Source organism: Oryctolagus cuniculus, chromosome 17 (genome assembly GCF_051225735.1).
Source record: "Oryctolagus cuniculus isolate XC-2025 breed Fujian yellow rabbit chromosome 17, ASM5122573v1, whole genome shotgun sequence".
NCBI classification, from domain to species: Eukaryota; Metazoa; Chordata; class Mammalia; order Lagomorpha; family Leporidae; genus Oryctolagus; species Oryctolagus cuniculus.
This window is the reverse complement of record NC_142883.1, coordinates 39,209,677-39,232,281: the sequence shown is the minus strand read 5'-3', so window position 1 is coordinate 39,232,281 and position 22,605 is coordinate 39,209,677. Positions and strand designations below refer to the sequence as shown.

Below are 22,605 nucleotides of genomic sequence, written 5' to 3'. Positions count from 1 at the left end.
GCCCATCCCTGGCTGTTGTAGGCATTTAGGCAGAGAACCAGAAGGAAGATGGCGCCCTCTCTCGCTATCTTTTTCTCTCCCTCCCTCCCTTCCTCCATCTGCCTTTCAAGTAAAACAAAAAAATACATCTACCATAACGATAATGGGGACAAAGTATATTTTTCCCACACTCATTTAACCCCAGACCCAGATATTTTTCTGGGCAGCTCCAGGAAATGACACCATGTAAAACATGTTGGGAGACTGGCAGAAGGAAAAGCCCACATTCAGGCAGAAGAGATACGAAGGGACTTCAAAAAGTTTGTGGTTGAGGCCAGTGTTGTGGTGGGCAGGTTAAACCACAGCCTGTGGTGCTGGCATCCCATATCACAATGCCAGTCCACTCCTGCTTCCCAGCTGTTCTGCTTCCAGTTCAGCTTCCTGTTACTGTTCCTGGGAAGACAGCGTAAGATGGCCTAAGTAAGCCTCTGCCACTCTCGTGGGAGATCAGGATGGGCCAGCTCCAGCTGTTGTGCCCAGCTGGGAAGTGAACTAGCAGTTGGAAGATCTCTGCCTTGGGGCCAACACTGTGGCATTGCGGCAGGTAAAGCCACCACCTGTAGTGCCAGCATCCCATATGGGTATCTGTTCAAGTCCCGGCTGCTCCACTTCCCATCCAGCTCTCTGCTATGGCCTGGGAAAGCAGTAAAAGATGGGCCCCTGCACCTGCTTGGGAGACCCAGAGGAAGCTCCTGGCTCCTGGCTTCAGATCAGCACAGCTCCAGCCATTGCAGCCATCTGGGGAGTGAACCAGCAGACAGAAGACCTCTCTCTCTCTCTCTCTCTCTCTCTGCCTTTCAAACAAATAATCTTAAGGGAAAAAAAAGATCTCTGCCTCTCCCTCTCCATCACTCAGCCTTGCAAATAAGTACATAAATCTTTAAAAAGTTTGTGGAAAAATGGAATTAAGTTTATTTTGGTGCAAAAAAATGTTGAAATCCATGCAGTTTTTCCATGATATGCATTGTCCAGGAACTTTTTGAACTGCCCTTATGTATTCACGTGTGCAATGATTTGCTTCCTCCTCTCCCAGCTATTTAGAATAAGCACCACTGGAAGCAGCAGCTGGCTACGGAAGGGACAGCACGGAGCAGGGAAGGCCATGGACATAGACCAGAAAATCCTCAGTTCACATACGAGTTCCACAATAAAAGGTTTACCCCATGGTTGCTGGGGATTAAATAAAGGTAATCAATGCCTACTCCAGTCTTGGCACTCAACCACAAATGACAGCTACTGTTAGATGTGCCTATGTTCAAGGTGACTCCCTCTGCGGCTAAAGGTGTGGAAACTCAGGTCAATGCTGTCATGCTCGAATGACAGCAAACAATATGGGGTTCTGCAGCTGCCACCCAGAGAGCCCCCTCACCCAGGTGCTGGAGTCCTTTCTGATCTTTGTACAGGCGTGTCACCCTCTCCATCAGCTCCCACTTCTCACAGCAGCCCTTGTAGTTGACAAAGTTGCGAGCCAGGATCTCCTTTAGCTGCCGCACTGTCAGGCCTTCGATGTCCTCTAGGTGGGTCAGGTCAGACAGAGAGGCCCTCCGGCCTGGGACGAAGCTGTCCTCTGAGTCAAGGGACTGCAAGGACAAGATGAGATTGGTGGGCTCAGCGCTTACTTCCCCAAGTGCCCTTGTCACAGGCCCCAGAGCACTTAGACACCACAGTTTGTGACTGACCTCAAGATGAGTAGGAAGAGACAGTAAGAGGCTGGCTGCTCTTGGCATTGCAAAACAGACTCCAGTCTCTTCCTGGCCCACAGGTCTGCACTTGGGCACAGGCAACATAAACCAACCAATCACTGTGATAAAGTACAAGGAGCACTGGTTTGACTTGATGGACCTAAATTAGAAAACTGACTCCTCTGCTGATTGAGTCTAAATAGTATCTGGCATGTTGCTTACCTCTGAGCCTGTCTGCTCCTCCGTAAAGGAGAGACAGCAGTTCTACCACACGATTCCCATAAAGATTCAGTGTAGCAGCACATGAGCCCACAGAGCAGGGTGCTGGCCGGTCTCTCTCCCCCCAAAGAGGCCATCTCCCTGGCAAGCACTCTGTACACAGCATCAACCACAGCCCAGTGGCCCTAGTGGTTGTGCTCCCTGGACCGGTCCCCTGCCTGGCTAAGATCTGCACGCCCGATTATCTGACCTCTTTGCCCTAACAACAGCCACTATGTGCTAGAAGCAGAAGCAAAGAACAAGATTTTCATGGCAGCACCAGGAGCCTGCCCTCTGGAAGCCCTCAGAAAATCAGAAAACTGGAAACATAATAGGCCAGCAGCTCTGCAGTCTGCACTGTGACCTAACATTCCGTCTGCACACAATGACAGCCTCCAAGGTTAACCTGGAATACTGCCACTAAACTCTACCCTGAAAACAGAATGGCTATCGCCCCAAACAGAATCTTCTCTCTCCACTTCTGAGTCTGATACAAGGCTTCTGAGAACACCAGAGAAAGACAAAGGCAAAGACACAGACCCGAGCAGGGCCCACCTGGGTCTCATCCTCAGCAGGTGCTATGGCTGTGCTCTCCAGGCAGACGGGCTCCTCTTGGTCCTGAGACACATGGCCATTGGCCTGTGGGAAGAGAAAGGTGCCATCACATCCAGAGATGTCCCAGAGACCTGCATAGCACACGCCTCTCCAGCTCACACAACGTCCAAAGTGGGTTCCCATCTCCCCGAGAAACTTACGAGTCTCTCACAACAGTATACACACGCCTGTTCTCTAATATTTTGTGAGGCAAACAATACAAACCGGCTTCAACAGACATAAAACTGCCCTCTAGAACAAGAGCGCATCAATCCTGCCCACCACCTGGATGCCGTCCATCTCCACTCACTGTCAACTCAGCCTGAGCTTACAACACTGGGAGAATCACAGCGTCCCGTCCACTGCTGGACTGCTCCCTAATGGCCATCAGATGTTTCTCTTGACACTGATCTAAAAGTGTTCTCCTTAAGACTTGCACCTACTGTCCTTGGTTTTGTCCCTAGACCAATGCCCATTATTTATTCCAAACTATTCACAAAAGATCATCCACCGCTTCATACTACATCTCCCTGGCTTCCTCATCTGACCCTAAAGAGACAGTTCCCAGACCCTCACCACCCAAGTCCCTCTCTTCTGCCTGGTCATTGCTCTCACATTCTAGAAATGTGCACACACTGTGACTAACAGCTGCCTCCAAACCTGATCCATCATTATTTCAGTGCATCTAAAAATCTATTGCTGAAAGGGTCCGGCACTGTGGTGTAGCAGGTAAAGCTGCCTCCTGCAGTGCCAGCATCCCATATGGGCGTCGGTTCTAGTCCCAGTTGCTCCACTTCTGATCCAGCTCTCTGCTATGGCCTTGGAAAGCAGTAGAAGGTGGCCCAAATACTTGGGCCCCTGCACCCATGTGGGAGGCCTGGGGGAAGCTCCTGGCTCCTGTCTTTGGGTTGGTGCAGCTCCAGCCATAGTGGACATCTGGGGAATGAACCAGCGGATAGAAGATCTCTCTCTCTCTGCCTCTGCTTCTCTGTAACTCTGCCTTTCATATAAATAAATAAATCTTTAAGAATCTATTGCTGTTGGGGCTAGTGCTGTGGCGTAGTGGGTAAAGTCGTTGCCTGCAGTGTCATCATCCCATGTGGGTGCCAGTTTGTGTCCCAGCTGCTCCTCTTCCCATCCAGCTCTCTGCTATGGCCTGGGAAAGCAGTGGAAGATGGCCCAAGTTCTTGGGCCCCTGCCCCAATGTGAGGGATCCAGAGGAAGCTCTTGGCTCCTGGCTTTGGATAGGCACAGCTCTGGCCATTGCGGCCATTTAGGAAGTGAACCAATGGATAGAAGACCCCCCCCCCCAAACTCTGCAACTCTACCTTTCAAATAAAATAAATAAATCTTAAAAAAAAAAAATCTATTGCTGTTAACCTAAAGACAAATGCCTCTGTTTGGGGGGGTTGCGTTCCAAATAAAACTTCCAGCTTTTTACAAGATTCCTCCCTGGGTATTCCACTGTTAGGTTTTGTCAAAGAGTACCCAGAAGTGTGTGTGTCTCTTAATTCCATCACCAATTAAACCACAAATTCCTTACCTATCTTGACCCCTGCTCCCTCCTGTCAAAGGGCCTGGTGTGAGCTCAGAGCAAAGAGGTGTCTGAGTTCACAGGTCTTTCCAAAAGACCCTGGAGTACCAGTAAAGGCACACAATGTGGGAAACCAAAGTCACCTGCTGGACCTTGTCACTCAGCCCAGGTTAGGATGTGTATATAATAGGGAACTAATCAAGAAGAGGCAAACAGGAGCAGGCATGTGGCATAGTGGGTAAAGCTACCACACACAGTTCAACTCCTGCTGCTCCACTTCCGATCCAGCTCCCTGATGATGTGCCTGGGAAAGCAGTGGAAGGTGGCCCAAGTCCTTGGGTCCCTGAACCCATGTGGGAGACCCGGAAGAAGCTCCTGGCTCCTGGCTTCGGATTGGTGCAGCTCTGGCCAATGCAGCCATTTGTGGAGTGAACCAGTGGATGGAAGATCTCTCTCTCTCTCTCTCTCGTCCTCTCTAATTCTGTCTTTGAAACAAATAAATCTTTAAAACAAGAGGAAGAAGAGGCAAACAATAAAATGAAAAGTAGAAACAGCAGCAACAAAACACCAAGCAATGACAAGATCATCCACCCGGTACCCACATATGAGGATGTATCTGAAACAACATCTTCATCAACACCTTTGGCTCTCTCTCAGCGCTGCGCAGATGTGGTACCCACTGGCCGGTGTCACCTTGAAGTTTCCAAATGGAGCCTTTCAGTGCCTAATCTCTACCTAAGCAGTCAGCTTCTGCATATCCTTTGTTTCCTAGAAAGAGGAACTGCATCTCATGCTGTGAAGTGTGCTCTTAGCTTTCCAGTTTGCCCGCTGCTAAACCAAGATCTCCTGCATTTATTGTACTCATTTCCTTCTCCAGAAACCACTGCTAGGGCCATAAAGGTATGGGGCTGAACCCTGATAGAGCATGTAATCTCAGGAGATCTGCTCCACGGTGCAGCCGACTTGAGGACTTGTCAGACGGCATCACACAACTCACTTGACTTCCCCAGGCCTGTTTTTCCTGCTTGTAAAATGCAGATCTCACCAGAACAGGGGCTGAAAACCCTGGAGAAGAGTATTCACTAAGATCTGGCATGTGGCATGATCTTCAGGTACCATCTCAAAATTTCTTTTCAATGACAAGCTTACAGTATTTCATTGAAAAGCCTATCCTGAAGCCACTTCAGGGAAGAATAATTCCTCAGGTTCCTCTCCTGGCTCCCGACAAAGAGGACTGCCCTTAATATCAGTGAAGGGAGGAATGTGCAGCATGAGGTAAAGCCTGCCCAGCAGACTAAGAGCCAGAGCTTAGGAAAGACTTAATGTCCAGCCGGAGAGAAAAACATGCTCAAGCCAAGCAGGGTGTTAAATGATGCTACTATGATCAAATTATGCTATCGTATTGGCCTTTATGCCTCAGTGCTTGTCCAGAGCGGAATCAGGGGGTCCCAGCCTGGCAAAGGAGGGGACCATAAGCAAGAGGCAGCAGCTGTCCACAGCATGGTGGGAACCGACACCCCCACCCAGCATGAGAGCAGCCCTAAGTGGCTCAGATCTCTTCAGACATGGCGAGTGCTGCTCAGCCTCCCGATGTCCTTCGAGATCAAGCGCACTCTGGGATTACTAACTCCAGCTCATATTCTAGGCTCAAAGTTTGTCCTAAGTGACCAAAGAGTCAGGGACAAAAATGGATATGGAAACCACGTCTTCCAGGCTGGGATCCCCCACTGCTGCTCAAGCCACACGGCTATCAGGGTCACTAAGGCACCCGGGTAGGTCTGTAGACACCACCACTCGTGACACCATAGTTATGCCCCCTGGCTTCAGTCCACTCCAGAGCTGGTCTGCTTGTGCTCTTTCCCTCTTGCAGGGACTGTCAGAGGACAAAGGCCATACATGCCCCACGTGCCTCCTCTTCAGGCCTGGACCATATTCCAGTCAATGTGCTGCCCTTTGCGTACTGTCTCTCAGCCTCACTGTCCAACAATAAAGTAGCTACAATCCAAGGGCATGCCAGGCACGCCCACTCCCCGATGCGGCCAGCAAGGGAAGCGGTGAGGGAAGTGTCCCTTCCCTCTATACAGACCTTGTTTTCCCACATGCCTGTGGTGATCAGCACTCCCAATCCAGCCAGGGAAGACCACAACAAAGGTAAACCAGAGGGCAAATGTGAACAGAACTGAATTTGCAAAGTTAATGGTGAGTTTTCTCAAAATATTTCTGGAACAAGGCATTAAAAAAAAAAAAAAAGCCTGATGGGTACTGTATGCATTAAAAACAAACAAAAACCACAAACCACCTAGTACCATGCAAATCACCTCTGGAGAAAGCCAGAGCAGGAACCTGACGTCTGGAAAACATCACCTCGAGTCAGCAGGCGGAGCAGCTCCAACCTCACACCCCACTCCCACCAGACAGGCGGAAGAGGAAAATGAGCCCTCCAGCAGCCCGTACCTGCTGCCGTTCCTGTGCCTGGGCCGGGGGAACGGTGGTGGCCTGTGCAGGTGACGCAGGGAGGCCGGCCGAGGGAGGAGGGACCGTGCTGGCGTGTGGCTGGCTCAGGAAGGTCTGCTGCTCCGGCAAGTCTGGGGACAACGCACGAGTCCTGCCCTCCTGCGGGACTGCAGGCTGCTGGCCAAGCACCAGGAACACCAGCTCCTCTTTCTCACGGCACATCTCCGTGGAGATGTCGTGGAGGCTCAGGTAGTCCCGCAGCTCCTTCACCTTCATCTTCATGAGCTCTTCTCGCTGAAAGGCTGTGGCCCGGAACCGCTGGCAGAGGAGGCAGAGGCGGGGCCCGTTCCCCACTTGGCTTGAACAGGTCAGGCAGAAGCTTTTCTTACAGTCCAAGCAGGTCTGCTGTTTAGGGCAAAGGGCAGAGGAAAGCATGTCAGACACACAGAACAGGACAGGGAATGGACGGGAGCTTGGGGTTCCCAGGCTTCGCGGATCTCCTCTAGTCACTCTTGACTGTCTCCTAGGCGAGCAGGTGAGGGTGCGAACTGCTCTGCAGGTCAAACACAGACTCCCTGTGTGCCTGTGCACACGGTGCTACTCTACTCAGCTCATTTAAGGCTTACTTTCTTCATTTTATTGACACAGGACCTAAAGCTGTGTTAATTCCTTAGAACTGAAAAGCTCTGCCTTTTTATTAACTCTTCTTGCCCCAACTTTTTCACAGTGCGTAACTTAGCCTCTCTGACCGTTTCCACATCTGTAATGGGGGCAGTAACACAGGGAAGATTACGAAGCTGGTGCCAGGTTTCTCTACTCGAGAAAGGCCCACTCAGAGTACTGGGAATTCAGTGATACATACAACCTTGTCCAAGACAAATATTTAGACAGCTCTGGAGGCCCTCTGGACATCAGTGTGCTCTCGCTTGTGAAAGTACAGAGTGTCTGAGTCAGGCGACAGGAGCGCCTGGCAGGCAAGCTGGTACTGCCTGGCAGGCGCTCCTCCCGCAGTCACAGACAACCCACGTGGCTCGCTCAGCCCACAGGGTACGAATCCTTGGCCTCTTGGCCCACAGGCTGAGCGAGTGACAGCTGGCTGAGCTCTGCTCTGGCCAAGTGCAGGTCACACTCCCACAGAAGAGGTAATTCCCAAGCATGCCAGGATCATCCTTAAGGGCACCCTCACTAATCCTCTAAATAAGTTGAAAACTTTTCATCCTGTGGTGACTTAAGGATTAACCTAAATATTTCTGCTCCCTCCATTCTAAATATAGAAGACTGTTCAAGCTAGAGAATGCCCAAGAGACTCAGATTCTCAGTCAAGATCACAGACACGGCTGAGTGGAGCCTGAACCAAGTCTGCACAGTTAAGAGAGTTCTATTTCACTCACATTTACGCATCATCACATAGTAAAGGGAAGAGGGCATACCGTGTACCACCCAGTGAGGGCTGTAAAGGCTTGGGAAGCATGGCCATGAGACACCTATGGAGCTGCCTCCTTCCCTACACAGTTCACGCCACACAAGGGATTGTTCAGAGACCACTCACAAGGACACACAGCTTCATTAACAGTTCTGGGACTAGCAGCCATGCAGCTGGAAAAAGGGTGTTTTGGGGCATTTGGGGGTTCATTCCTATCTAAAGCTTTCCTACTTGGAAATGTGTTTAGGATGACTGACAGTGACACAGAGGGGCCTCAATGGCATGAAGCTGTGGTCCTGACACAGGACACCACTCAAGCCCATGAGAGTTATAAAGCCTGAGTAGCTCAGCCAGTCAGATCCAAACAACTCCCTGTTCTTTCTTCAAATGTGTGTAGCTTGTTGAATGCGAGATCAGAATGCAAAGAGCAACCCAGCATCTGTAGACCCCTGCTCACCCGGACTGTGTAGCAATGGGGCATCTGAAACACTCCCTGGAGTGGGGTATTGCTCCAGGCTAAAATCCCAGCCTGCAGAGGCAGGAGACAACACGAGGTGGGACAAGATGACTGCTGAGGGCAGGAGCGAAGCAAATGCCTGGGTATAATTCCAGCAAATTGTGCAGACCAACTGCATAACAAGGTGGGTGAGAGATGCATTTGTGGGGCTGGTGCTGTGGCGTAGAAGGTAAGGTACCTGCGACACTGGCATCCCCTATGGTGCCAGTTAGAGACCTGGCTGCTCCACTTCTGATCCAGCTCCCTGCTAATGTGTCTGGGAAAGCAGAGGAGGATAGCCCAAGTGTTTGAGCTCCTGTACCCACGTGGGAGACCCAGAATAAGTTCCTGACTCCTGACTATAGCCCAGCTCAGCCCCAACTGTTGCAGCCATTTGGGGAGTGAATCAGTGGGTGGAAGATCTTTCTCTCTCTCTCTGTCGCTTCCTCTCTCTGTGTAACTCTGACTTTCAAATAAATAAATAAATCCTTAAAATGCAAAATACATAAATAAAAGAGATGAATTCCTGGAAGCAATGTGCTTGCAGAAATGCCCAGCGTATACTCAAGCATTAAACATGGAGATCTGGAAGCAGCACCCCAGGCAGGCATGGCCTTCAAGGGCATCACATGGGGTGCTTGACTTGCTTCTCTTTGCCACTGTGCCCTTCCCCAACTCCTGCCCACGCCTCGCCCCTATTTCCTGGCACTGGTCAGGCCCACCTCCTCATCCCACCAGTGGAAGCACTACTGGAAGTCTGACATGAGATAAAGAATTATAAAACTTTAGCACACAGTGAATACTCACAAAAAGGTAACATGATCGCCTTTCATTCCCTTTCCTTTTTGTCTCAGCTCTGAGCTTTGCCAATACCTAAAGCCACGCCTCTTTCCACTCTGAGATTTGAGTGTTACTTCCATGTTTCCAAGCACAACCTCTCCTCCCTTCACAAGCTGGGCCAACTCAAGAAGCTGGGTGCCAAGATCCCTGCTAAACCACGGGGGAAGAGCTCAATTCAGATGGCATATTGGCTTGGGGCAAAACGACAGCTTGCCATTTCTCTCCAAGCCTGGAAATTCAGGGAACACAGGGGACATACCTTACTTATGTTCTCTCTACAAAGTCCTTAATGTTATCTGTGGTTTACACTCAATGAGCATTCAGAAAATACTGACCATAATGAAAAAAAGAAAAAGACAGTGGGATCATGTAATCGTTTCAGTTCAACCACTTCCAGAAAAGACATTTTAAAAGCCTCTGGCTGTTAAATGTTAAATGCCAAACCCTTAAGATAAGAAGGCTGATCCACTTGAGCATGAAATTACAAATGAAAAATCCTCATATGTGAAAACATCCTTAGCATTCACAACATTCATTGTGGAGTGCTCAAAATTAATTCGTACTTTTCTAACAAGGAAATACTGAAGCAGTAGCCATCCCTCACTATTCAAATTGCAAGTTTTCTTACCTCCACAAAGCTCTTCTTGCTACATTTTCTTTTCTCATAGGATGGTGTATATTGCCCCAGTTTCCCTGTTCTACTGCAAGCTCCCTTTTAAGTATCTCAGCTTCCTAACCCAGGCAATGCCTGACACACAGCAGATAGTCAATAATTTATTTCCAATCAATTGTGGGGGGCTGCTTATTTTAATCGTTGTCATGCTCTTAGGTACCCAGGCCTAGAATCTGTTATCTGCACCTGACGCGCTCAGTGTCCTCCAGGAGGCAGCTCTGGAGTCAGAGACCTGAGTTTGAACTCCAGCTCTGCCATTCAGTAGCTATGAGATCCTGAAGCACTACTTAAGTAGAGGTAAAAGAATGAGTTTTTAATGTATCTTACACTATCTGTCAGAAACTTGACACCACCATTTTCTCTGAAATTTTAAACCCTAAGTCTTAATCTAGGGTTGGAGAACCTTTTTTCTGCCAAGGGTGATTTGGATACTTATAATATGACTCGCAGATCACCACAAAATTATCAACTTAAAAATAAGCCTGCTGGGGCCGGTGCTGTGGCACACGGGTTAACACTCTGGCCTGCAACGCCAGCATCCCAAATGGGCGCCAGCTAGAGTCCTGGCTGCTCCATTTCCCATCCAGCTCTCTGCTATGACTGGAAAGCAGAAGATGGCCCGAGTCCTTAGGCCCCTGCACCTGCATGAGAGACCTGGAGGAAGTTCCTAGTTCCTGGCTCCTGGCTTCAGATCGGCACAGCTCCAGCCATTGTGGCCAATTGAGGAGTGAACTATCAGATGGAAGACCTCTCTTTCTCTCTGCCTCTCCTCTTTCTGTGTAACTCTGACTTTCAAATAAATAAATAAATCTTTTTTTTTTTTTAAAGTCAACCTGCTAAAGATTTATTGAATTTCAAGTCCTGCCTGCGAATGCTGTGTCAGGACTAGGCCAAATTATTTCAGGGGCCTTATATAACCCAGAGGTGCGAAGTTTCCCATTCCTACTCAGACTCTCATAGGGAAAAATGTGATTTGAGGGACTCTTTTTTAGAGATTATTTATTTATTTATTTGAAAGGCAGAGCATGGGGCCAGCACTGTGGCGTAGCAGGTAAGGCCGCTGCCTACAGTGCTGGCATCCCATATGGGCTCCAGTTCAAGTCCCGGCTGCTCCACTTCTGATCCAGCTCTTCTGTGGCCTGGGAAAGCAGCAGAAGATGGCACAAGTGCTTGGGCCCCTGCACCCACGTGGGAGACCTAGAAGAAGCTCCTGGTTTCGGATTGGCACAGCTCTGGCAGTTACGGCCCTCTAGGGAGTAAACCAGTAGATGGAAGACCTCTCTCGCTCTCTCTGCCTCTGCTTCTCTGTAACTCTGCCTTTCAAATAAATAATTCCTTAAAAAAAAAAAGAAAAGCAGAACAATAGATAGGGTGAAACACAGAGAAAAAGCTCTTCCATCTGCTTTTTATTTGAAAGGCAGAGCAACAGACAAAGAAATTGAGACAGAAAAGGATCTTCCATCTGCTGGTTCACTCCCCAAAAGGCCACAACAGCCTGGACTTGGCCAGGCATAAATCAGAAACCACGGAACTCCATCTTGGGTCTCTCGCATTGGGGACAAGGGGCCCAAGCACTTGGGCCATCTTGCACTGCTTTCCCAGACCCATACCAGGGAGGCGGGTTGGAAGCAAAGCAGCTAGGATTCACGCTGGCACCTGAACCCACACCCCAATGTAGAGTGCCAGCATTGACAGCTTAACCTGCTGTACCACAACCCACTGTGCCACATTTCTGGCCCCCTCCTTGTTTTTTGAGAGGCAGAGAGAGGCTGACAGAGAGAGAGCTCCCATCTGTTGGTTTACTTCCCAAATGCCTGCAACAGCTAGAGCTAATAGGGTCAAAGCCTGGAGATGGGAACTCAATCTGTATCTCCCACGTGACAGGAATCCAAGTACTTAAGCCACTACCACCATCTCCCAGGGTTACATCAGCATGAAGCTGGAATCAGGAGCCAGAGCTGGGGGTCGAATCCAGGCACTCTGATATGGGACATGGGAGTCCTAACCAACATCTTAACCAGTAGGCCGAACGCCTGCCCTTGAGGGATTCTGAAACCTGTTAAGATGATTAAATGAAATTAAAAAATCTAAATTCAGGCTCAGCATTGTGGCTCAGAGGGTTAAGCCGCCTCTTGTGATGCAGGCATCCCATACTGGAGCACTAGTTTGAGTCCCAGCTGCTCAGCTTCTGATATGGCTCCCTGCTAACGTTTCTGGGAGAGCAGCAGAAGATAGCCCAAGATAGGCCCTGCTACCCACATGGGAGACCAGGATGGAGTTCCTGGCTCCTGGCTTTGTGGACATTTGGAGAGTAAGCCAGTGGATGAAAGACACACTCTCTCTCTGCTTTTCCAATTAACAAAAAAAAAAAAAAAAAAAAAAAACTTTTTAAAAGACTAATTCCTGAAAACAATCCCTTCCATACAGCAGGTGGCTTTAAAAGCACTATTTCCTCTCCAATTTCCCATTATTACCCTTGTAAAATCACATCCCACTGCTAGCTTTGGGCTACAAACCTCATTCTGCAAAGAAGGCCGACTGCAGGAGTTCCTTACACAGGCCAAGTTTACCTTCTGCTCCCTCCATGCTTGACCACAGAGAACTGGCTGCCTCTGCGCACTGTGAAAAGGATGGCCCAATGAACAGACTAACCAGCCAGTAGCTTTACTTCCTGCCCACTGACGTGGGTAGCATGGCTCCCAAATATTTCAAATGAATCCACTAGAGTAAACAAGCTCCAGACTTTGTTAGGGTCTTGGTGCACCCGGGGCATCCTAGGCATTGCTTTCAATAAAGAGAACAAGTTACCTGCAGTCAGGCCTTTTATGATGGCAGCTATCAAAGGCAGTAACATTGAGTGCCTGCTATGTTCCAAGCAGCGTGCTTGGAACCTGGCTTCTCACCTTGTACTCTCACAACACTGAGAGACGGCTACTACTCTCATTTCCATTTTATACATGAGGAAACCATATCTCAAGAGAGATCAAACCATCCAGCTAGTAAGTGGCAAAGCTTATATTTGAATTTAGTTCTTCTGACACCCAATCTATGCTGTGATACTTAGCTTTCTCTTGGTTGGTTTTTCTTGAACATTTTAATGAAAGGGACAAGTCCGGGACATCAGCATTCCACAGGCAGAGGCAAGGTGGCAGGCATTCACAGAGAGGTCGGTGGGCCTGCCTGAGGTCCTCAGGCTATAATGGCAGGGCAGGCTGAAAAGTCAGCACTCACCTTCCTGGCCATGTTTGCAAAGTGGGCCCCACAGGCCTTGCAGCTTGGTTCTGAGCCTGTTGGGGAAGGGAAGGAGCTGTACCCAGGGTTGGAATAGGCTTGCGTCCTGGCTCCCTGGGACGGTGGTACCTCCTCAGGCTGTCCATCCAGGCAGAACCAGTTGCAGCAGGTTGCCCACATGATAAAATCTGGTGCAAGAGAGAAAGGGAAAAAAGGTCAGAGTTAAGACACGGCTCTACTGCCCAGGTGAGCAATGCACATTTGCAGGGTTGAGGGGAGGGCAAGTTCTCAGGGGCCATGGACTTCTGGCCACCTCTTCTATTACCACAGTTGCTGTTCCACCTAAGAAGTGAGGACAAACTCCTGATCTGCCAAGACAAGACCGGCTGTCAAGCTGGCACATTACCTTTGAAACACTGCTGATCTATGACTGGCTCTAATCTGAGATCTAACTTCAAATAAAATCTTTTCTTACCTTAGCAATTACAACTGGCTTAACAACTTTACTCAAGAACATGGCCTTGTCCCTAGACCTCAAACAGACAGAATTTTATCTCACACACACACACACACACACACACAATTCTACACTCAGATAGACTATAAGGAAGAAATATTAGTTCTTTTATAGAGCTAAGGCAACTGAGCCTACCAGAAGTCAAATATACAACTAGTATGTATAGAAGGAAGCCAATACATACAAAGGGGTTTCAAAAAGTTCATGGAAAATGGAATTAAGAAATAAGTTTATAGTGGTGGAAAAATACTGACATCCTTGTAATGGGGGGCCTTCAAAAGGGACACAGAAAATACATACTATGAAAAAAATACACAGGTTTAAAAATTCTTGTACTAAAATAAACACCTTAAAAATTTAAATATTTGGGGCCAGCACTGTGGCGTAGCAGGTAAAGCCACCACTTGTAATACAGCATCCCATATGGGTACCAGTTCATGTCCCAACCACTCCCCTTATGATCCAGCTCCCTGCTAATGGTCTGGGAAAGGCAGAGGAGACTGGCCCAAGTGTTTGGGTCTCTGCTAACAACATGGAAGACCTGGAGGAAGCTCCTAGCTCCTGGCTTTGGCCTGGCCCAGTCCCGTCCACTGTGGCCACCTGGGGAATAAACCAGCAGATGGAAGATCTCTCTGTCTCTCCCTCTTTCTATAATTCTGTCTTTCAAATAAATAAATAAATCTTTTTTAAAAAGGAATTCAATATTTATGTGATAAAAGGCAGAGCAACAGAGAAGGGGAGAGGTCGTAGGGGTTGGGGAAGAGAGATCTTTCATCTGCTGTTTCCCTCTCCAAATGGCCACAACAGCCAAGGCTGGGCCAGGCCAAAGCAAGGAGCCAGGAACTCCATCCTGGTCTCCCACATGGGTGGCAGAGGCCCAAATACTTGGGCCATCTTCTGCTGTCACAGGCACATTAGTAGGAAGTAGAGTTGCCAGGACACAAACCAGACGTCTGACATGAAATCTTGTCATTGCAAGAGACAGCTTAAATTGATTCACCATAACATCAGCTCCTAAAATAAACATCTTTTAACTCCATTTCCATGAACTTTTTGAAATACTCTTGTAGAGAGCTGACATTCTAAAATTCCAGGTCATCTAGCTCCAAACCTAACCCACTTTTCCTTGATATCTCCTTCCACGAGACAACAGAACTATTTTTCCATCTGTATCCCTAATCTCAGATAAACTTGTATCACTACATCTATAACAGTTTTTTTGCAGATCTGTTTACCCTTTCTTTTCTACCACTAAGCCATAAATTCCTCTAGGGCAGGCGCTACTTATTATTCACGTCCATTCTGTACCCTGTACGTGTAGCAGATGCTCAACCAATGTTTGCTTCCTTGCTGAATCAGTGCTTCTGTGGATTTATTAAGAAGTCTGGGATTATTAACTTCATTTTACATATCAAATATATAGGTATTGGGAACAAGGGGGCTGACAATTTTTATGATGACAGAGCAAAGAATATCCAATCCTTCAAATGTCAAAATAACCTAAAGACTGCAACAGAGCCCAGAAAAATGCCGAGCATTGCTGTAGTACACGAGGTGTGTTTTTTTCCAGTAGACTAAGGCAGTCAGTTTGGATATTCTGAGCCTGTACTCTTTGCTCAAGAAACAACAGGTGAAACATTTAGTGTTATCATTCAAAATACACAAAATAATGGTACTTTTTGCTCTGTCTCCTGACTCACTGTTTTAACAAAAGCATTTTCATAGTTCAAAGGCATGGTAAGTTAGAAGGAACAAAGAAGTGAACTGGTCCAACCTTGGTCATTTTATAAGGGGAAAGAATGAGGCCTGGCATGGGAAGTAACAACCTAGGTCATACAGGTTACAATCATAGGTCTGTTGACTTTTCTGGGGCTTTTTTTACCTTTCTAACACTGCTTCCAGTACACCTGTGATATAATTCATTCTCTTCTAGGGGACCTCTGATTAACACCTATCTCTCCCAACTGCCTGTGAACCTCATGAAAAAGAATGTGACAGTCTTATACTGCCCAATTAGACAGGACGCTCAACAAGGAATATTGAATAATGAAGCATACACAAGTTAAAACTTAACTAACCATACATTTGCAATTTTCTACACATCAAAAAATTTTTTCTCTGACTCAGTGATAGTACCGTCTGAAGAGAATCTAAATACCCAAAGACCAGGATCTAATCTGCCTTACTCACATTGACAGTTCACATATACTAATGAATTCTAAAGAGTTCTTCACACAGCGCGTTTGTGTGTGTGTGCATAATAAATAAACAAGCTCTTTGTTGGCAAAACAATGGGGAAAAGAAAGGAGTGGTAGCTTCTGAAAAAAGGAACTTTGTAATTCTTTAAATCACATGTTGACAAACCCATCTCAGACAGTATGCAACAATAAAAAGAACATAGGCTCTGGCATCAGAAGGCCTGAGTTGCCAGTCCTGCTCTACTACTTCTTGGCTTTATAATTTACATCTTACAAGTCATGCCCTTTCTATACTTCATTTTTCTCCTATGGACATTATGTAGGCCACAAAGCACCAAATAGGCATTAGTTGTTGCTATCACACCATAATAAAGTTCTTAACTACAAAGGTATGCAAAGGTAGAAAGCAAACCTACGGATTTCATCACAATTACCACTTGGACCCTGCACCCACATGGGAGCCCAGGAGGAAGCACCTGGCTCCTGGCTTCGGATTGGCACAGCGCGCCTGCCATAGCGGCCATTTGGGGGGTGAACCAATGGAAGGAAGACCTCTCTCTCTCTCTCTCTCTAACTCTGCCTATAAAAAAACAAACAAACAAACAACAACCAAGAAGAAGAAACTATAAAATACTTGGTTGGATAAAAGGTGGAGTAGGGGGTAGACAAGGGTACAAAAAGAACCCAAGGAACCATGAAACATCTTGTATTCCAACGTACAGAATCTGAACTTTATCCTACACCTACAACAGGACAAAATCAGAAGTTTTAGGCAGTCAGGTTTCGTGATTTGTTTGCATCCAGGAGCACACACTTAGGGCAGTGAGTAGTGTGGAGAACAAACTGGCAAAGGGCAAGGCTAAGTGGATACACCCGTAAGAGAACACAACTTTTGATACTTGCCAATATGTGTCAATGACCTGACTGAGGCAGAGAGAAGAGAAAGTCTAGGACAAATCCTGGGGACTCTGATTTTACACAACAGGGTAGTGGAACTATTTACTGTACACAGCCCTCAGAAGGAGGCATGTGTCTGCATATGGAGGTTAAGATATGTGACACTCTGGGGCCAGCACTGTGGCGCACCGGGTTAAAGCCCCGGCCTGAAGCGCCGGCATCCCATACAGGCAACGGTTCAAGACCTGGCTGCTCCACTTCCTATCCAGCTCTCTGCTATGGCCTGGGAAAGCAGTAGAAGATGGCACAAGTCCTTGGGCCCTTGCGTCCGCATGGGAAACCCGGAAGAAGCCCCTGGCTCCTGGCTTCGGATCGGCGTAGTTCCAGCCATTGTGGCCAACTGGGAAGTGAACCAGCAGATGGAAGACCTCTTTCTCTCTCTTTCTCTGCCTCTCCTCTCTCTGTGTAACTCTTGACTTTCAAATAATAAATACAATAAACCTTTAAAAAATAAAAAGATATGTGACATGCTGATATGCACACATAAAGCCATTCAGTCAGTGGTATCCACATCTGCAGTGGATTTGAACATGTACAGAGCTTTTTTCTTGTCATTATTCCCTAAACAAGATAGCATTAACAACTATTTACATAGCATTTACGTTATTTCAGGTGTTCTAAGTAATACAGTGATGTTTATTTAAAATATATGGGAGGATATGCTAGGTTATATGCAGACAATAAGCCGTTTTTATATAAGTGATTTGGGATCTGTGAACTTTGGTATGTGGGAAAAAGAAGGGAAAATTCTCAGAGCCAGTCTCCTCAGACACCAAGAGACAGCTAACCATACACCTCTTGGAGACACACAGAGGCCCCAGGTCCTGGCCTACAGGAAGGCTATCAAGCCAGAGTGGGGCAGAAGGCTGGTGAGATGGTCTGGGCTAGAAGAGAAGAGGGAGGGTCTGTGAAAGCTCTTGAGAGCACCACACCTGCAGAAAGCAGAGGAGAACAGCTGGCCTCTGAGGAACAAGTGGAGGTGAAGTGACCACTACTGTGATGACTGAAGCAGAGACTGATACAAGAAGTGGGAAACACCTTCCAAACCTGGTTTTGGGAAAGGTGTGTTCTTTGCCTGAGCAGTGAGTAAGAAACAAGCTAATAACTACAGGGTGGAAACCAAATGAGAATTCAGAATGTGCAAGACCCCAAGGATAAGTTATTCATACAAGAAACTTGTCAGGGAAAGGAAGAGAGATGGCAGTGGCTAACGAGCATCCAGGCTCACTAACAGAAATGTGGACATAGTCACTGACTACAGAGGAAACCCCAAAAGACTGAGAGATTGTGGAGGAAAGGAAGCTGGCAACGAACAATGGGCATAAGACCCAGGGGTAGAAAGAAAAGTGACCGAGTGATGAGACTGGGTGGTGGACCGCTCCAAGGCAGGAGAAGGGTCACCTCTTTTACCAGACTAGAGGGAGGCCGAGGTAATTCAGATAACTTTACAGCATTAGCAACAGAAGGCAAAAGAACGAAATTAAATGGAGAGGGGCTAGATTTAACCACACGATGGACATTAACTTTTCTTCCACATGAAGAATCTACATGTTGTAAATTTTTCCTAAGAGGTAAGGACTTTGCATAAAGTGAGCAGACCCCACTTGATAAAGCCAATCAGTAGGAATAAGACTGGAAAGGTGTATATTGCTTAAATCCATATGCCACGAAAAGTTGCTTCCAACCAGATCCCTTTCATGGGGATTTCAATCAGGCCTTTGAGCCTAGAAAGACAGTGTAGCAAGATGGGGTCTTTTTTAAAAACAAAACAAAACAAAGATTTATTTATTTGAAAGTCAGCATGAGAGAGGGAGAAAAATAGATCTTGCATCCACTGATTCCTTCCCCAGATGCCCACAAGAGTCACGGCTCAGCCAGGACAAAACCAGGAATCAGTAACTCCATCAGGGTCTCCCACATGGGTGACAGACACTCAAGTACTTGAGCTATCACTTGCTGATACACATTAGCAGGAAGCTGGATCAGAAGCAGAGGGGGAACTTGATCCCCAGCACTCCAGTAGGGGATGTGGGCAGGTCAAGCAGTAGCTTGGCTCACTGTGCAACATCAGCCCACCAACTGAGCCATCTCGTTAAGGCAGTCTTCCAAAGCTTTTCTTGGCTGGGAGTACACAGAACCCATCTTTTTCACACTATTTTCATTGTCTCTAACCTTAAGTGCCTCCTTTGAGCATCTCTGACACAAGAGCCATCAGTCTATTCAAGTATTTGGCTGCTCTGAAGAGGAGGACTTGGTTCTGCAAGAAGACCTGAGATTTGTCATTCTGTTTTCCCACTGATTCCATGTTTTAGTGGAGAATGAATTCCTATCCTGGGATAAATCAACGTGGGAAAGAAAGGTGGTTACTGTGGGGAGGAGGGGAAGGTGGCAAGGCTCCCTTCCCAACCTACCTTAGACCTGTTCAGTCCAAAAGAACAGGTTTACCAAAGTTAACAGATGAGACTTTTACTCTGTTTGACAGATATTTAAATACCAAAAAGAAACATTTCCTAATATGATCAGTTAAAAGGTCTCTCTTGCCAAACTTCCTTCAGCCTATATAATGACTACATACAACATTTACTTCATGGGGGGGAAGGCAAAAGATTGTGACTTTAACAATGCCATACAAGCTAAACACTTTTCTTTCAAATGTTTTTTCACCCCTCAGCCCTAACACACACACACACACACACACACACACACACACACACACACGGCATCTGATTAGGTTACTAAAAGACTGAAAGCACGAACAGCTGTGTAGTAAACGCTTCTCCCTAGGATGGGAACTTTGAAAAATCACTCTCTGAACTACAAAACTCCTTCTAGTCTTGGAAAAAAATCATATCTTCACTAAGAGCTTGCAAATTCCTTCCCAAACTCTCCTCACCCTCTTCTGAAAAGAGGACTTGAACAATTTAATTCTTGAAAAAAATCTCTGACTGCTGTCCTACTGAGCTTATTTGGGACCTGCTAGGCTCTCCTCTTCCTCTTTGCCTAAATCAAAGAAAGATGGAAGACGTGGGGCTAATGATGAACCACAAAATTGCCTGTGGGGCCGGCGCCGCGGCTCAATAGGCTAATCTTCCACCTAGCGGCGAAGGCACACCGGGTTCTAGTCCCGGTCGGGGCACCGAATTCTGTCCCCGTTGCCCCTCTTCCAGGCCAGCTCTCTGCTGTGGCCAGGGACTGCAGTGGAGGATGGCCCAAGTACTTGGGCCCTGCACCCCATGGGAGACCAGGAGAAGCACCTGGCTCCTGCCATCGGATCAGCGCGGTGCGCCGGCCGCAGCGCGCCGGCCGCGGCGGCCATTGGAGGGTGAACCAACAGCAAAGGAAGACCTTTCTCCCTGTCTCTCTCTCTCTGTCCACTCTGCCTGTCAAAAAATAAAAATTAAATTAAATTAAAAAAAAAAAAAAAAACGGATCAGTGGTTGCTGTGGGCTTTCCCACAGAGGGGAGAGGGGAACAGAAGGGTCATGCAGCCTTGCATGCAATATAATTCCAAAACCACCTTGCTAACCACTAAAAACTAATGCAGGAAAGTCCCCAAGGTTCTCATCCAAGCTGTTCTGATTTTAATTAACTGCTCTGTGCACCAATGTAGCTCTGCACCAACAGGCTTCACATGGATGCAGAGGCAGCTACAACCTACAAAAATCCTTTAAAAATGCTCATTGCAATGCCCAAACCTCAAAAAGTACCTTTCTGACCATGACTGTGGTCGGATGGTAAGTATTACAGAATCATCTCTGGCTCATGGAAAGTGGTACACCTGCTGTCTCTAACACATTCCTGTAACAGCTAAAAAGCATCTGTGCTGTTAAGTCCACAAAGGAAAATATCCTGTGTTGTGGATCATTAAAGCAGAATGGGCTGAGCTTCATCTTATATATTATCCTCAAAAAACAATTAAAGTACAGTTGCAATGGCTTTGAAAGGAAGGGCTATGAAAAGCCTATCAATATGGCTTACCTAAGCCTCTCTGAAATTATTGATAGTTACATATTTTGATAAGCAAAGAAGAAAGCAGCTATTGTCTACTAGAAGGATGCTTCTCATCCACCAGGCCCTGAGCTAGGTACTTCACTGCATGAGTGTTATCTCTCATGTGACTCTCAATTCTGGAAGGCAGATTACTTCTTCCCATTTCCAGGGAGAACACTGGGATTCAGAGAAGTAAGTGGCTAAAGGTCACAGCTAGAGGCTAGAAAACCCTGGATTTTACCAGCTCACTTAGACCCTGAAGTCTATGCTCTGCAGGTTACAAGAGAGATCCCTGCTTTAATATTAAGAATGATCAATCAATTGATTTACCTCTGCAGCCTACCCACCACTGGCCTTTGGCTCTATCTCAATTAGAACTTTCCCACCAGCATACAGCCATGTTCTAGGGTCTCTCTTGCATGTCATGAGGGAAATACAAATTACAACCACAATGTTTCACCATCAAACATCCACTAGAATGACTAGAATGGCTAAAATGGAAAGGGGATTCTAGCAATTGCTGGTTAGAATACAGAGCAACTGGATTCTGCTGTGGCCAGGGAGGGCAGTGGAGGATGGCCCAAGTGCTTGGGCCCTGCACTCCATGGAAGACCAGGAGGAAGCACCTGGCTCCTGGCCTCGGATCGGCGTAGCTCCAGCAGTGGCGGCCATTTGGGGGGTGAACCAACAGAAGGAAGACCTTTCTATGTTTCTCTCTCTCACCATCTAACTCTGTCAAATAAAAAAAAAAAAATACAGAGCAACTGGAACTGTCACATTGCTGGTGGAAGTGTAAATTAGTACAAGATGATACAAACAGAGAGAGAGAGAGAAACACATTTATTTCCATGGCTTTGCTATTCTATTTCTGGGTATAATCCTAATAGAACTATGCTCACCAGAAGATGTCTACTATTGTAATAGTCACAAGCCAGAAACAATCTGTCCACCGACAACAGAAATGTGAAGTAAATGATGCTACGTTCACACAAGTAAGAATAAACTATTGATACGTGGAACAGGTGAATCTTACAATAACAAGTGAAAGAAGCAGGCACAAATGAATACATAACAAATGATTCCAGTTATATAAAATTCAGAAACAGGCAAACTACTCCATAGTGCCAGAAAACAGGATGGTGGCTATCCTTGGGGTAGAGCCATACATTGGAACACAAGTGGGCCTCTAGTACCATTCTGTTTCTTGAGTATTGATCACATAGATGATCATTTTTGTGGAAATGATCAAATAGATTTTTGATCAAATGATCAGATGTTCATTTTTGTGGAAATTCAAACTGTATACTTAAAATGTATGTACTTCTCTAAGTTTTTTAAAAAGTACCCAACAGCTTTCAAATAACAAAAAATGTTTTGACCTCCATATTCACTCCCAGTAAAGCTCTTCATTATCCTTTATACCAAAGCTAATTTGACTAGAAATCCTCGGACTCTAATTCACCTTTCAGCCTTTTCCAGTCTAGTTTGACCCAAGCATTCCAACTTACCTTCTTTCCAAAGTCACCAAGGACTTCTACATGGTCAGATCTAATGGACACTTCTCTATCTTCCTCTTACTCAACCTCTCTGCAGTACAGAACACAAGCAAGCAGCTCTTCCCTCCTCAAAACACTCTCCCCCCTAACCACCTCTTAGTTTCCAGAACTCTGCAGCACTGGCCTTCCTCCCACCTCAAAGCCTCTACTGCTGGTTCTCCCT

The 22,605-nt window shown here is 46.8% G+C and overlaps 1 protein-coding gene across 13 annotated transcripts in view; it reads right to left on the bottom strand.

The window, feature by feature from the left end:
- Positions 1–22,605, bottom strand: part of RFFL (ring finger and FYVE like domain containing E3 ubiquitin protein ligase) — a 79,656-nt gene that overhangs the window by 6,870 nt on the left and 50,181 nt on the right. For 9 of the 13 annotated variants that reach the window (XM_008271115.4, XM_089317408.1, XM_089317407.1 and 6 more), the window contains 4 exons: positions 13,225–13,412; positions 6,562–6,966; positions 2,535–2,618; positions 1,409–1,619 (listed from right to left, as the gene is read on the bottom strand). In XM_008271115.4, the coding sequence (XP_008269337.2) occupies positions 1,409–1,619; positions 2,535–2,618; positions 6,562–6,966; positions 13,225–13,404 (880 nt within the window). In that variant the 5' untranslated portion in view covers positions 13,405–13,412. The remainder of the gene's footprint in view (positions 1–1,408; positions 1,620–2,534; positions 2,619–6,561; positions 6,967–13,224; positions 13,413–22,605) is intronic. The other 4 variants (XM_017349034.3, XM_070061071.2, XM_070061070.2 and 1 more) reach the window with 1 other exon arrangement.